This window comes from Rhinatrema bivittatum, chromosome 1 (genome assembly GCF_901001135.1).
Source record: "Rhinatrema bivittatum chromosome 1, aRhiBiv1.1, whole genome shotgun sequence".
Lineage (NCBI taxonomy): Eukaryota > Metazoa > Chordata > Amphibia > Gymnophiona > Rhinatrematidae > Rhinatrema > Rhinatrema bivittatum.
In genome coordinates, this window is record NC_042615.1 from 686,975,983 (window position 1) to 686,992,068 (window position 16,086).

General features: G+C 39.7%; 1 protein-coding gene across 4 annotated transcripts in view; it reads left to right on the forward strand.

Moving 5' to 3' along the window:
• ARHGEF28 (Rho guanine nucleotide exchange factor 28) overlaps nucleotides 1-16,086 on the forward strand; it is a 585,749-nt gene that overhangs the window by 317,333 nt on the left and 252,330 nt on the right. For all 4 annotated transcript variants that reach the window (XM_029574889.1, XM_029574896.1, XM_029574905.1 and 1 more), the window contains 2 exons: nucleotides 8,073-8,125; nucleotides 8,925-8,985. In XM_029574889.1, coding sequence (XP_029430749.1) covers nucleotides 8,073-8,125; nucleotides 8,925-8,985 — 114 coding nt within the window. The remainder of the gene's footprint in view (nucleotides 1-8,072; nucleotides 8,126-8,924; nucleotides 8,986-16,086) is intronic.

Below are 16,086 nucleotides of genomic sequence, written 5' to 3' on the forward strand. Positions count from 1 at the left end.
TACTAATGAAACAGGAGAGTTAGGGCATCCCAACAGAGAGGTTCCAATAAATGCAAAAAATAGTCCATGTGCCTATAAGTAAAGAATCCCCTAAACTAAAGAATTACAAATTATCCATATCAACTGAAAAGAAGGTTGTTAATAGAAACAAAAAATGCACTTTGAAATGTCTGCCAATGCCAGAAGTCTAAGAAGTAAGATGGGGGAGTTAGAGTATATAGCAGTAAATGATGAGATTGACATATGTAATTGGCATCTCAGAGACCTGGTGGAAGGAGGATAACAAATGGGACAGTGCTATATCAGGGTACAAATTATACTGCAATGATAGGGAGGATCAACTTGGTGGGGGTATAACACTTTATATCCAGGAGGGTATAGAGCCCAACAGGATAAAGATCATATAACAGACTAAATGCTCAGTGGAATCTATATGGGTAGAAATCCCATGTTTGTTGGGTAAGAGTATAGTGATAGGAGTATACTACCGTCCACCTGGCCAAAATGATCAGAGGGATAATGAAATGCTAAGAAAGCAGGGAATCTAACCAATTTGGCAGTGCAAAAATAATGGGAGATTTCAATTACCCCAATATTGACTGGGTATTTTATGTCTCGAGTAACAGGACATGCTCGAGACATAAAATTTCTGGATGGAATAAATGACTGCTTCATTGAGCAATCGTTTCAGGAACCAACGAGAGAGGAAGCTATTTTAGTTTTAATTCTTAGTAGAATGTAGGATTTGGTGAGAGAAGTAATGGTAGTGGGGCCACTTGGCAATAGTGATCATAACATGATCAAATTTGAACTAATGACTGGAAGGGGGGCAATATGTAAATCAACAGCTGTAACAAAAAACTTTCAAAAGGGAAACTTTAATAAAATGAGGAAAATAGAAAAAACTGAAAGGTGCAGCTGCAGACATTAAAAGTGTACAACAGGCATGGACATTGTTTAAAAACACAATCTTAGAAGTGCAGTCCAGATGTATTCCATGCTTTAAGAAAGGTTGGAAGAAGGCAAAACGATTACCGGCATGGTTAAAAGGTGAGGTGAAAGAGGCTATTTTAGCAAAAAAAAACCCCATCCTTCAAAAATTAGAAGAAGGATCCATCTGAAGAAAATAGGAAAAAGCATAATCATTGTCAAATTAAGTGTAAAACATTGATTGATAAGGCAGACTAAGAGAGAATTTGAAATGAAGTTGGCCATAGAGGCAAAAACTCATAATAAAAACTTAAAAATATATCTGAAGCAAGAACTGGGGAACCTTTTGGTTTGTAAGGAACTGGGAACCTTTTGGGGAAGGGGGAGTCTTTTCCGATGGGATGGACTCCACCTTAATAAGGGTGGAACCAGACTGCTGGCGCTAACCTTTAAAAAGGAGAGCAGCTTTTAAACTAGAACAAAGGGGAATGCCGACAGTCGCTCAGCAGCGCATGGTTCGGAGGGCTGTATCTTCAAAGGATACTAATGATGCATTAGAATTAGGATATCCCAACAGTGAGGTTCCAATAATAAGAAAAGTAGTCCAAGTGCCTATAACTAAAAACTCGCCTGAGCTAAAAAATTCTAATTTATCCCTATCAATTAAAAAGCAGAATGAAAATACAAACAAAAAGCACACTTTGAAATGTTTGTATGCTAATGCCAGAAGTCTAAGTAGTATAATGGGAGAATTAGAATGTATAGCAGTGAATGATGACATGGACTTAATTGGCATCTGAGAGAGATGGTGGAAGGAGGATCACCAATGGGACAGTGCTATACCGGGTACAAATTATATCACAATGACAGAGAGGAGCATCCGAGAGGTGGTGTGGCGCTTTATGTCCGGGATGGCATAAGAGTCCAACAGGATAAACATCCTGCATGAGACTAAATACACAATCAAATCTTTATGGGTAGATATCCCTTGTGTGTTGGGGAAGACTATAGTCTTTCCCAACACACCTGGCCAAGAGGGTGAGATGGACAATGAAATGCTAAGAGAAATTAGTGAAGCTAACCAAATTGGTAGTGCAGTAATAATGGGAGATTTCAATTACCCCAATATTGACTGGGTAAATGTATCATTGGGACGTACTAGAGAGATAAAGTTCCTGGATGGAATAAATGACAGTTTTATGGAACACTTGGTCCAGGAACCAAAGGGAGCAATTTTAGATCTAATTCTCAGTGGAGCACAGGATTTGGTGAGAGAGGTAATGTGGTGGGGCCGCTTGGCAGTAGTGATCATAATATGATCAAACTTGAATTAATGACTGGAAGGGGGGACAGTAAGCAAATCCACGGCTCTCGTGCTAAACTTTCAAAAGGGAAACTTTGATAAAATGAGAAAACTAGAAAAAAACTGAAAGGAGCAGCTACAACGGTAAAAAGTGTGCAAGAGGCATGGACATTGTTAAAAAAAACAAACAAACCATCCTAGAAGCACAGTCCAAATGTATTCCACACATTTGGACTGTGTGGAATATATTGTGTGGAAGAAGGAGGCAAAATAATAACCGGCATGGTTAAAAGATGAGGTGAAAGAGGCTATTTTAGCAAAAAGATCTTCATTCAAAAATTGGAAGAAGGATCCAACAGAAGAAAATAGGATAAAGCATAAGCGTTGGCAAGTGAAATGTAAGACATTGATAAGACAGGCTAAGAGAATTTGAAAAGAAGTTGGCTGTAGAGGCAAAACCTCACAGGAAAAACTTTTTAAAATATATCCGAAGCAGAAAGCCTGCTAGGGAATCAATTGGACCGTTAGATGATCGAGGGGTTAAAGGGGCACTTAGAGAAGATAAGGCCATCACGTAAAGATTAAACAAGTTCTTTGCTTTGGTGTTTACTGAAGAGGATGTTGGGGAGATACCCATTGCGGAGAAGGTTTTCATGGGTAATGATTCAGATGAACTGAACCAAATCATGGTGAACCTAGAAGATGTGGTAGATCTGATTGACAAACTGAAGAGTAGTAAATCACCTGGACCGGATGGTATATACCCCAGGATTCGGAAGGAACTAAAAAATGAAATTTCAGATCTATTAGTAAAAATTTGTAACCTATCATTAAAATCATCCATTGTACCTGAAGACTGGAGGTTGGCTAATGTAACCCCAATATTTAAAAAGGCTCCAGGGGTGATCTGGGAAACTACAGACCAGTTAGCCTGACTTCAGTGCCAGGAAAAATAGTGAAAAGTGTTCTAAATATCAAAATCACAGAACATATAGAAAGACATGGTTTAATGGAACAAAATCAGCATGGATTTACCCAAGGGAAGACTTGCCTAACAAATCTGCTTAATTTTTTTGAAGGAGTTAATAAACATGTGGATAAATATGAACTGGTAGATATTGTGTATTTGGATTTTCAGAAGGCTTTTGACAAAGTCCCTCATGAGAGGCTTCTAAGAAAACTAAAAAGTCATGGGATAGGAGGCGATGTCCTTTCGTGGATTACAAACTGGTTAAAAGATAGGAAACAGAGAGTAGGATTAAATGGTCAGTTTTCTCAGTGGAAAAGAGTAAACAGTGGAATGCCTCAGGGATCTGTACTTGGACCGGTGCTTTTCAATATATTTATAAATGATCTGGAAAGAAATAAAATGAGTGAGATTATCAAATTTTCGGATGATACAAAATTATTCAGATTAGTTAAATCACAAGCGGATTGTGATACATTACAGGAGTACCTTGCGAGACTGGAAGATTAGGCATCCAAATGGCAGATGAAATTTAATGTGGACAAGTGCAAGGTGATGCATATAGGGAAAAATAACCCTTGCTGTAGTTACACGATGTTAGGTTCCATTTTAGGAGCTACCACCCAGGAAAAAGATCTAGGCATCATAGTGGATAATACTTTAAAATCATCGGCTCAGTGTGCTGCAGCAGTCAAAAAAGCAGGAATTTTTAGAAAGGGAAGGGTTAATAAAACGGAAAATGTCATAATGCCTCTGTATCTCTCCATTGTGAGACCGCACCTTGAATACTGTGTACAATTCTGGTCGCCACATCTAAAAAAAGATATAGTTGTGATGGAGAAGGTACAGAGAAGGGCAACCAAAATGATAAAGGGGATGGAACAACTCCCCTTTGAGGAAAGGCTGAAGAGGTTAGTGCTGTTAAGCTTGGAGAAGAGACAGCTGAGGGGGGATATGATAGAGGTCTTGAATGAGTAGATGTGAATCGGTTATTTATGCTTTCGGATAATAGAAGGACTAGGGGGCATTCCATGAAGTTAGCAAGTAGCACATTTAAAACTAATCAGAGAAAATACTTTTTCACTCAGTGTACAATTAAGCTCTGTAATTTCTTGCCAGAGGATGTGGTTAGTGCAGTTAATGTAGCCAGGTTTAAAAAAGGTTTGGATACGTTCTTGGAAGAGAAGACAATTAACCTCTACTAATCAAGTTGTCTTATAGAATAGCCACTGCTATTACTGGCATCAGTAGCATGGGATCTACTTAGTCTTTTGGTACTTGCCAGGTACTTGTAGCCTGAATTAGCCACTGTTGGAAACAGGATGCTGGGCTTGATGGATCCTTGGTCTGAACCAGTATGGCAATTTCTTGTTCTTATGTTCTTACTTGTTTAGGAGCATAATGTATGTGCATATATTATATGTGCAAAAAAATGACTTGCTTGTGGTAAACCCTGATTTACATGGTTAAGGCCCGCACACGTAAATCACAGGGGTTACGCCGTGTGCATTTTTTCAAAAGAGGCTCGGCCACACGCTTAACCCCTGTTATGCTCACAAGAACCAGGCCTCGGAAGTGGGGTGGTCTGGAGGGCGAGGCTAGAGGCGCCTGGTACAGCGGCCATTTGCCACTGTGCCAGGGGATCGCCCATAGGCACCCGCTTCTGCTCCTTTGCAGGAGCAAAACGTAAGTTAAAACATGGGGGTAGGGGGTAGGGAAGTAGGTAGGGAACCGGGGAAGCCCGAGGATGTGTCGCCGCACATATTTGCAAAATTATACCCCTCCTTGCGCGCGCTGACTGGGATTTTGTAACATGCGTCCACCAGTGCATGCATGTTATAAAATCGTGCGTCCATGTGCGCATGGACGCGTGCACTTTCTTTTTAAAAATCTACCCCTTAAGCTGGTATATTTTTCAACTTTTGCACGTAATTGAAATGATCAGTTTTCTGATTCCTCCACCAGTTTACCCAGTCCTTCTCCAGATCATTGAGACCCTCCAAGTTCTTCAGCCTCAACTCCTCTCAGTTCCCATCCAACCAATGACTGGCAACAGATCCGTCTGATATTAATTGTGTGAGATTAATTAGCAGGTATAAAATGCATGAATAAGTTCCCACATACACTTGCGCGAGACTTATAAAATAGCAACTTTCGCACGTAGCTCTTGGCCCCATCCCAGAATGCCTTTAGACCACCTTTTTTTTCCATATGTAGATGTGTGTGCAAAAGCAAAAATATGTGCATATGTTTGATATTCATAAAACAGCATGTGCATGAGTACAGGTCTCTTACGTGTGCATATGCTAATTTTTACACACACAACTCTTTGAAAATTCATCCCTGAGATTGTAAGCCTTCTGGGGACAGGGAAATACATTCAGGACATGAATGCAACTCGTCTTGAACTACCAATGAAAAGGCTAAATAAAATAAAATAAAAATGTAGGCTTGTTAATCAGTTGCTTTACACAAATTAACAGATTGATGGAATTCGGGCCTCTGCAATATTACTTCAGGATTCATTTGCTAGCATTTTTCCCTTAAGATTAATCATAGATAAATTTGAAGCTACATTCTTGTTGTTCTTACCTTCCTCTGCTCTCCTTACACACACAGTTCTAGACCCATCTCATCTACAGAAAGCTGAAGCAGACTATTGCCCTAGTAACTTGAAAAATGACTTTATGCAGAATTTGTAATCCAACGCTAATAAAAATAATCCACATGATTTATTTATGGTTTTTGGTATTTTTTTTGTACTATTTGGTATTCATTTTTTTTCGGATGGGTTCATCAGTGGTTGTGAAAGGTACTGCACTAGAAGTTCTCCTTTTACCTTCGGAAGGGATACAGCATGCGTAGCAATAATGCAGGCATTCCCTGTGCTGCACCGCAACTGCAGCAGTGAGAGGGTAATTTAGGCTCTATGCCTGTGCAGTCTTTGGCCTGTCTGCTGAGACTGTCATCAGTGCTGCCAGGTAATGCCAAAGGGGAGAATGTGATTTTATTGATTTGGACTGCTGGAGACTGGACTGAGACCACTAACTCATTTGTGATAGGCAAATAACTTTCATATTAACATAGTAACATGGTAGGTGATGGCAGAAAAAGACCAATTGACCCATCCAGCTTCTTCAGTTATATCTGTTCACTGTTAAGGATATATCCTAGCTACCAGCCACGGAGTGTGACCTCTCATAAGAGATATAACTTATTCTCCAGGACAGATTTTGTCATCTTTCTCTTTGTGCTCCGCCATCTTGCGTGGATGTGCATGCAAAATCCCCTATTTAGTTCATGCCCAGTACCCCTCTCTTCTCATAGCAACCACAAAACTTAAACACCTGGCCTCCTAGATCTCCTGCGTAGCCTGCCAGAGAAGACCCATCTGTGTGAGCCCCGGAGTTTCCACTAGGACTTCTAGTTGTTGTACAGACAAATCTAGCTGCTAGTTTAATTCTATCATTGTATCCTATGTCCAAATCCCTTGTTAGTCTTCCTGAACAAGTTTAGATTCTTCCAGTTTACTTAATTTTTTCATGATGCCATCTCTTTCATTCTTATTTTGTTTCTTCATATTCTTCTATCTGATGAGGCGATCCTAGCTTGGGGAATAAAGCCTGTTATCCAGGTCTTTCCCAATTCTTGATTCAAGCTTGACCTTCCTAGCAGGCTGCAAGATTGTCTCCAGATACAGCTTGGTGAATCAAAATGAGATGTGGAGAGGGTGTAGATTTTCCCTCCTTGTTAAAGTTGGTGTCAATTGATCCCATCTCATTACACATATTCCCATTCAGTGCACATGTACCCCTTTGGGTTCTAATCTTATATATTTTCCCTAACTCCTATTTACTGCTCGCTACTTTGAGTGACAGAGATCCAAACTAACATTTGCTGGCCTACCGTGGACCTTCTCAAGCTTAGCCTTCCACTCTTGGGCTTCCACCCTGTCACCACCAACTTGTTGCACTGACCCAGCTAATCTCTAGAGAGTAGTAGCCTACTGTACCAGCCCAACTTCCCCCACAGCCTGCAGTGTTACTAGATCAGTGTTACTAGATCATGCTTCTGCTGACTCTTCTTTTTGCTACTACGGATCCTCTGTGCTTATCCCATAGCTATTACTGTTTTACTTTCCACCACCTGCTCCATTAATCTACTACCTTTCAGATGGCAATGACTCTTGGTCTCTGCTGACCTGAGCCGGGTTTGAGCCAGTGATCTAGAACTGAATGGATGTATAACCCTCTATCAGCTTCCTTCAATGAGTAAATCCCCCTTATAATTTTATTCTTTGTGCACTCAAGTGCAGAAAATTTCACTATCGCATGTATATATATTTTTACAGCTGTGAATGAGATGATGGATTCCAGTGAAGAATGGCTAATAGACAAAGACCAAGAGTTGGAATCTGGCTTCAGCTATCCTAGCTAATACAGCTTTATCTTTGATATGCACATCGGTGGCTCTGTGAATGACCCTCTTGTCTTAACATTGTCGAGGTCCTTGAGATTCAAGTTGGAGAAGTTGCAGAAGGGCTCATGCTGCCTCAGAAAGCTTATGTAGTTATTTTTCTTGTTGGCCTTTTAAAGGGTATCACAACCTTTCTCCAGGACCAGTACAGATATTAGTTCTCTGCAATAATCAAAACTAATAAGTGCTACAAAATGAAGCGCACATATGAGTGCCTGTTCAACCTGACACGCAAGCCAACCTATCACACAATGGTTTGGTTGATTGTATGATTTTGTACTTTGACATATTAAAATCACAAGTCTAATTAGTTATTAGTTTTTGGGTTTCTTTTCTTTATTGAACACTTGTCAGTTATTTTACTCCAAAACCAGCTGAAACCTGTTTTTCTTACAGACACAGTCAGCTTGATCTCCAGTGAGTCCTCACCGGAAACTGAGGATGTGAAGGTACGTTTTCCTTGTACGCATGGCTGGAAAAGACAATGGTGATTTCTCTTATACTCACAGATGGTCAAACATTTGTGGGACTGCAGATTTTTTATGCAAAAGTAAATTTATTGCTGTTGGTATTAAGTATTTCTCAGCAAAAATGTATTTGTAGCAATTTAATTAGAGATGAGTTTAATTGAAACTGACTTAGCCCAAAAGAACTTTTATTAATTTACTGCCTTATTCCTGGTTTACTGGGGTCAGTGACTATTTTCTTGAGCAAACAGTTCTTCTAGCCATTGATGAACAGCAGGGAGTAACTTGTGCTAAAGTCTTGTAATGTACTGCAGTCCGTACACTGATCCTGGTGCTGTCTTATCAATACAGACCAAATATTCCACTCGGCATTTCTTAAATGCTTTGCAGTTGTTATGATGTAAATGTTGGAGTATTAAATCGTAGCAAGTTTATGCTGCAAAGGACGAGGGAATCGGGAAATCCTGAGAAGAACTGACCAATGGATTCTTGTTTAACTGTTTTACCTTGCTGTCTCAGTGCACCTAATGGGAATGAAGGAATAACTTTGTTCTGTCATCCTATTTAAGGATGTCATTCGGTCTGCAGGAACTGAAAGGAATATTTTATGATCACTGCAGAAGTCATTGCTGCTTGCTTATTTTTGAAGTGCTTCGGACTACTGGGAATGTATTTGAAGAAAAGGCAGAACATTAATACAAATTGTTAGAATTACTGTTTCGAACCTTGTAACTTAGTCCATATGGTAAATAGACTTTTTCATTTCCTGTTCATTTTATAGCTTTCTAAAGGACCAGTGGGTCACTCTAGTGAGAATGAAGGTCTGATGCAGCTGGATCCAGGTAGGACATTTTAAATTGTTCTCACTGTTTAAACTCCAAATAGTATTGGGGTTTTAAATAAAGATGCTTTTATAGAACCAAATAAATAACAGAAAGACAATGTCTTTAATTGGAGAAAAGCAGTCTGCTTTAGAGGCCAGTGAGGGCAAATGTGTTGCCTTGAAAAGCAGAGAGCAAAAGGCAGCCAGCAAGGGCTCAACAGAATGGAAGTGAATTGCAAAATAAGGCTGAAAAAAAAATGAAAAGGAAATGATAGAACTTGTTTTAATGAGAAAAACTTGTTAAAGATGAACTAAATTAGTGAGGGCAAGTCCAGCATCTAACAAGGGAAACAATCAGAGGCAGTGCATTGTAAGCATTATTTGCATGTTTGGCAACATGCCTTGCAAAAACAGGACAAACATCAGAAATGACAAAGGACAAGAAAGAAGTACACACAGATTCAAGCTGACCAAGATGCTAGTAGCTGGGCTGCTGGCCAGAAGAAGCTGAGCTTCAATTTGCATAAGGTCTGGTATTGTAATTCAAATGTATGACTCAGAAGGTTAGTATTTTACCAGGAAATATGCAAGATCTGAACTTCCTAAATGAGACCTTATTCAATGAGGGTCTCCTGCTTCTTTATGGCTATACTGAAGAGCTGGTTACAAAATATAAGCATGGTCTTGTGATCATGGATCTCCTGGCATGTTTGCATGCTCTAGTATATATGTGCTATAGTGCATGGACAGCAGAACATATCCAAATTGAATGGACTGCGTGTCAAATGCCAAACGCATTCATTGCATTGTTATCCAACATGTTCTGGCTTTATAAAATGATATATACCAACAGTTTTGTATTTGGGGATCAGTGCAAACATTATGACATAAATACAGTATTCAGGTTGGTGGGGACTATAATACCTCTGTAGTGGAAGCTAGGCTATTTACTACTTAGTAAACATACCGTACAAGTTGGATTAATTTTAAGGTTAGCTAGAAGAGGCTGGGTACATCTAGGAGAAATGATGTCCAGTCAGATGTTGGTGAGTATGGACTGCTTTTTCACATTTCTTATTGCTCTTCTGCCTGATAGCACTGTGCAAAGGATGTTATAAGTAATAAAGAGAACGAGAAAAGCATATCCTTTATGCATGTAAGTTTTGTACATTCAGCTCTTCTTACACTGAAATATGGGGGAAAGGATATATCTTTAGCATAATCAGTGTTTCATTTCCAATAAGAATGGAGAACATTTATTCTAAAGTTATACTCAATAGTTCTCGATTGATTTTACCATTACATAGGTATAGGATAATTAAGCAGTTACCTGGGTAAATTCCCCAGGCTGAATATTGCTACCCCTCAGCGAGCACGTGAAAGAGCATGGATACTTTCATCCACAGGGAAAAGAGGTTAGGTGCAGGAGATTGTGTGGGGATTTCATTTTGAAATGTCCATGTGTACCGGGTATTGCATAATCTTTGCCTTACCTCCCCCCCCCCCCAGCACCCCACTGGATTATCCCAGTAATATAATTTTTGTGCCATTTTGTAAGCATTTTGTGCAATTTTGGAATTTAACAGTACCTTACATATTACTTAAATTTATTATTTATGGCCAGAACGTGCAATAGCAAAAAAACAGCATCAGATTGACTGTGTATTGCATTTCATTAGGCGCATGATGCTGGAGCATCCTTTATTACGAAAAGGTTGATAAGAACATAAGAACATGCCATACTGGGTCAGACCAAGGGGCCATCAAGCCCAGCATCCTGTTTCCAACAGTGGTCAATCCAGGCTACAAGTACCTGGCAAATACCCAAACATTAAATATATCTATTTCATGTTACTGTTACAAGTAATAGCAGTGGCTATTTTCTAAGTCAACTTAATTAATAGCAGGTAATGGACTTCTCCTCCAAGAACCTATCCAATCCTTTTTTAAACACAGCTATACTAACTGAACTAACCACATCCTCTGGCAGCAAATTCCAGAGTTTAATTGTGTGTTGAGTGAAGAAGAACTTTCTCCGATTAGTTTTAAATTTGCCACATGCTAACTTCATGGCGTGCCCCCTAGTCTTTCTATTATCTGAAAGACTAAATAAATGATTCACATCTACCCATTCTAGACCTCTCATGATTTTAAACACCTCTATCATATCCCCCCTCAGCCGTCTCTTCTCCAAGCTAAAAAGTCCTAACCTCTTTAGTCTTTCCTCATAGGGGAGCTGTTCATTCCCCATATCATGTTGGTCGCCCTTTCTGTACCTTCTCCATCGCAATTATATCTTTTTTGAGATGCGGCGACCAGAATTGTACACAGTATTCAAGGTGGGGTCTTACCATGGAGCGATACAGAGGCATTATGACATTTTCCGTTTTATTCACCATTCCTTTCCTAATAATTCCCAGCATTCTGTTTGCTTTTTCGACTGCCGCAGCACACTGAACTGACGATTTCAATGTTTTATCCACTATGATGCCTAGATCTCTTTCTTGGGTGGTAGCACCTAATATGGAACCTAACATTGTGTAACTATAGCATGGGTTATTTTTCCCTATATGCATCACCTTGCGCTTATCCACATTAAATTTCATCTGCCGTTTCGATGCCCAAGTTTCCAGTCTCACAAGGTCTTCCTGCAATTTATCACAATCTGCTTGTGATTTAACTACTCTGAACAATTTTGTATCATCTGCAAATTTGACTACCTCACTCGTCTTATTTCTTTCCAGATCATTTATAAATATATTGAAAAGTAAGGGTCCCAATACAGATCCCTGAGGCACTCCTCTGCCCACTCCCTTCCACTGAGAAAATTGTCCATTTAATCATACTTTCTGTTTCCTGTCTTTTAGCCAGTTTGTAATCCATGAAAGGACATCGCCATCTATACCATGACTTTTTACTTTTCCTAGAAGCCTCTCATGAGGAACTTTATACTTTCTGTTTCCTGTCTTTTAGCCAGTTTGTAATCCATGAAAGGACATCGCCATCTATACCATGACTTTTTACTTTTCCTAGAAGCCTCTCATGAGGAACTTTATACTTTCTGTTTCCTGTCTTTTAGCCAGTTTGTAATCCATGAAAGGACATCGCCATCTATACCATGACTTTTTACTTTTCCTAGAAGCCTCTCATGAGGAACTTTATCAAACGCCTTCTGAAAATCCAAGTACACTACATCTACTGGTTCACCTTTATCCACATGTTTATTAACTCCTTCAAAAATGTGAAGCAGATTTGTGAGGCAAGACTTGCCTTGGGTAAAGCCATGCTGACTTTGTTCCATTAAACCATGTCTTTCTATATGTTCTGTGATTTTAATGTTTAGAACAATTTCCACTATTTTTCCTGGCACTGAAGTCAGGCTAACTGGTCTGTAGTTTCCCGGATCGCGTCTGGAGCCCTTTTTAAATATTGGGGTTACATTAGCTATCCTCCATTCTTCAGGTACAATGGATGATTTTAATGATAGGTTACAAATTTTTACTAATAGGTCTGAAATTTCATTTTTGAGTTCCTTCAGAACCCTGGGGTGTATACCATCAGGTCTAGGTGATTTACTACTCTTCAGTTTATCAATCAGGCCTACCACATCTTCTAGGTTCACTGTGATTTTGTTCAGTCCATCTGAATCTCATCACCCATGAAAACCTTCTCCGGAATGGGTATCTCCCCAACATACTCTTTAGTAAACACTGAATCAAAGAAATCATTTAATCTTTCCGTGATAGCCTTATCTTCTCTAAGTGCCCCTTTAACCTCTCAATCATCTAATGGTCCAACTGACTCCCTCACAGGCTTTCTGCTTCGGATATATTTTAAAAAGTTTTTACTGTGAGTTTTTGCCTCTACAGCCAACTTCTTTTCAAATTCTCTCTTAGCCTGTCTTATCAATGTCTTACATTTAACTTGCCAACGCTTATGCATTATCCTATTTTCTTCTGTTGGATCCTTCTTCCAATTTTTGAATGAAGATCTTTTGGCTAAAATAGCTTCTTTCACCTCCCCTTTTAACCATGCCGGTAATCGTTTTGCCTTCTTTCCACCTTTTTTAAGGTGTGGAATACATCTGGACTGTGCTTCTAGGATGGTATTTTTTAACAATGACCACGCCTGTTGCACACTTTTTACCTTTGTAGCTGCTCCTTTCAGTTTTTTTCTTACAATTTTTCTCATTTTATCAAAGTTGCCCTTTTGAAAGTTTAGCACAACAGCCGTGGATTTGCTTACTGTCCTCCTTCCAGTCATTAATTCAAATTTGATCATATTATGATCACTATTGCCAAGCGGCCCCACCACCATTACCTCTCTCACCAAATCCTGTCCTCCACTGAGAATTAGATCTAAAATTGCTCTCTCTCTTGTCAGTTCCTAGACCAATTGCTCCATAAAAATGTTATTTATTCCATGCATTCACTTTGACTCTAGCATGTACCAATTATACATTTACCCAGTCAATATTGGGGTAATTGAAGTCTCACAAAGCAATAAACAGTTAATATTCGTCACAACGAGTACAATATCTAATAGAAAACGTTATGAAACTCGCTTTTTACTTTTACATGTGCAATATAAATATTATTTTTAATTTTTTAATTCTTTAAAGGACCATCATAACACCCGTGGGCTTACTGACTCATTTGTTATCATGTATAGCCTCTTCGGGTCATAATTAATCATAGGTCCGAGTCCATATCTTTTATTGCTGAACACTTTTATCTTCGTTTTATCTTATTTTTTCAAAAACATTTTTACAATCTTTTCTTTAAAAATAGAGAGAGGTATGGTACCTTCCTTATATGAAGTTTCTTCAATGTGGTGCAACCGCACTCAACGCTTTTAATTCGGAAGATGATACAAGAATTATTTCCTTTTTCCAAGGGCGATTAGCCCCGCTCCAGCCCGACGTACGTTTCGCTAGATGCTGCTTCAGGGGCTGCAGTCAACAATGTGTTCTTCCGAACTGCTCACTGAAAGGTCCTCATATTCACTTACTCTGCTTTCACTGCAGACCTTACCGCCTTTTCCTCACTAAAACGCCGACAAGTGAGGAAAAGGCGGTAAGGTCTGCAGTGAAAGCAGAGTAAGTGAATATGAGGACCTTTCAGTGAGCAGTTCGGAAGAACACATTGACTGCAGCCCCTGAAGAAGCATCTAGCGAAACGTACGTCGGGCTGGAGCGGGACTAATCGCCCTTGGAAAAAGGAAATAATTCTTGTATCATCTTCCGAATTAAAAGCGTTGAGTGCGGTTGCACCACATTGAAGAAACTTCATATAAGGAAGGTACCATGCCTCTCTCTATTTTTAAAGAAAAGATCGTAAAAAGGTTTTTGAAAAAATAAGATAAAACGAAGATAAAAGTGTTAAGCAATAAAAGATATGGACTCGGACCTATGATTAATTATGACCCGAAGAGGCTATACATGATAACAAATGAGTCAGTAAGCCCACGGGTGTTATGATGGTCCTTTAAAGAATTAAAAAATTAAAAATAATATTTATATTGCACATGTAAAAGTAAAAAGCGAGTTTCATATCGTTTTCTATTAGGTAATTGAAGTCTCCCATTATTACTGCACTACCAATTTGGTTAGCTTCCCTAATTTCTCTTAGCATTTCACTATCAGTCTCACCATCTTGACCAGGTGGAAAGTAGTATGCTCCTATCACTATAGTCTTCCCTGACACACAAGGGATTTCTACCCATAAAGATTCAATTGTGCATTTAGTCTCATGCAGGATGTTTATCCTGTTGGACTCTAAGCCATCCCGGACATAAAGCGCCACACCACCTCCCGGATACTTCTCTCTGTCATTGCGATATAATTTGTACCCCGGTATAGCACTGTCCCATTGGTGATCCTCCTTCCACCATGTCTCTGAGATGCCAGTTAAGTCTAGGTCATCATTCACTGCTATACATTCTGATTCTCCCATCTTACTACTTAGACTTCTGGCATTAGCATACAAACATTTCAAAGTTTGTTTTTTGTTTGTATTTTCATTCTGCTTTTTAATTGATAGGGATAAGTTAGACTTTTTTTAGCGCAGCTGAGTTTTTAGTTACTGGCACTTGGACTTCTTTTCTTATTATTGGATCCTCACTGTCGGGATGCCCTAATTCTAATGCATCATTAGTATCCTTTGAAGATACCTCTCTCCGAACCATGCGCTGCTAAGCGACTGTCAGCTTTCCCCTTTGTTCTAGTTTAAAAGCTGCTCTATCTCCTTTTTAAAGGTTAGCACCAGCAGTCTGGTTCCACCCTGGTAAGGTGGAGCCCATCCCTTCGGAAGAGACTCCCCCTTCCCCAAAAGGTTCCCCAGTTCTTAACAAAACTGAAACCCTCTTCTTTGCACCATCGTCTCATCCACGCATTTGAGACTCCAGAGCTCTGCCTGCCTCTGGTGACCTGCACGTGGAACAGGGAGCATTTCAGAGAATGCTACCCTGGAGGTTCTGGATTTAAGTTTTCTACCTAAGAGTCTAAATTTGGCTTCCAGAACCTCCCTCCCATATTTTCCTATGTCGTTGGTGCCCACATGTACCACGACAGCCGGCTCCTCCCCAGCACTGTCTAAAATCTTATCTAGGTGATGCGTGAGGTCCGCCACCTTCGCACCAGGTAGGCATGTTACCAGGCGATCCTCATGCCCACCAGCCACCCAGCTGTCTACATTCCTAATAATCGAATCACCAACTATGACGGCCGACCTAACCCTTCCTTCCTGGGCATTAGGCCTTGGGGAGATATCCTCGATGCAAAAGGACAATGCATCACCTGGAGAGCAGGTCCTTGCTTACAGGATCCTTTCCTGCTGCATCAGGTTGATGCTCTCCAATTATGATGTATAATGGATATCATGAGGTATAATCGAAAGCTGGAATTTGAGGAGATGGGGCAAAACTGCTGAGAAGTGTTTTACGAAATTTGGTGATGGTCGGCCACTAAAATTGTCTCAAAAAGCCAAAAAATTATCGAAAATGCCAATAACAAGCAGAAAAAAAGCTGTTACCAGATGGCATGAATGATTTCAGATGAGAGGAGGAAAAATGTTGATAGAGAAACAGTTTATTGGTATCGAGTCAGGGCTGGTATCCAGGG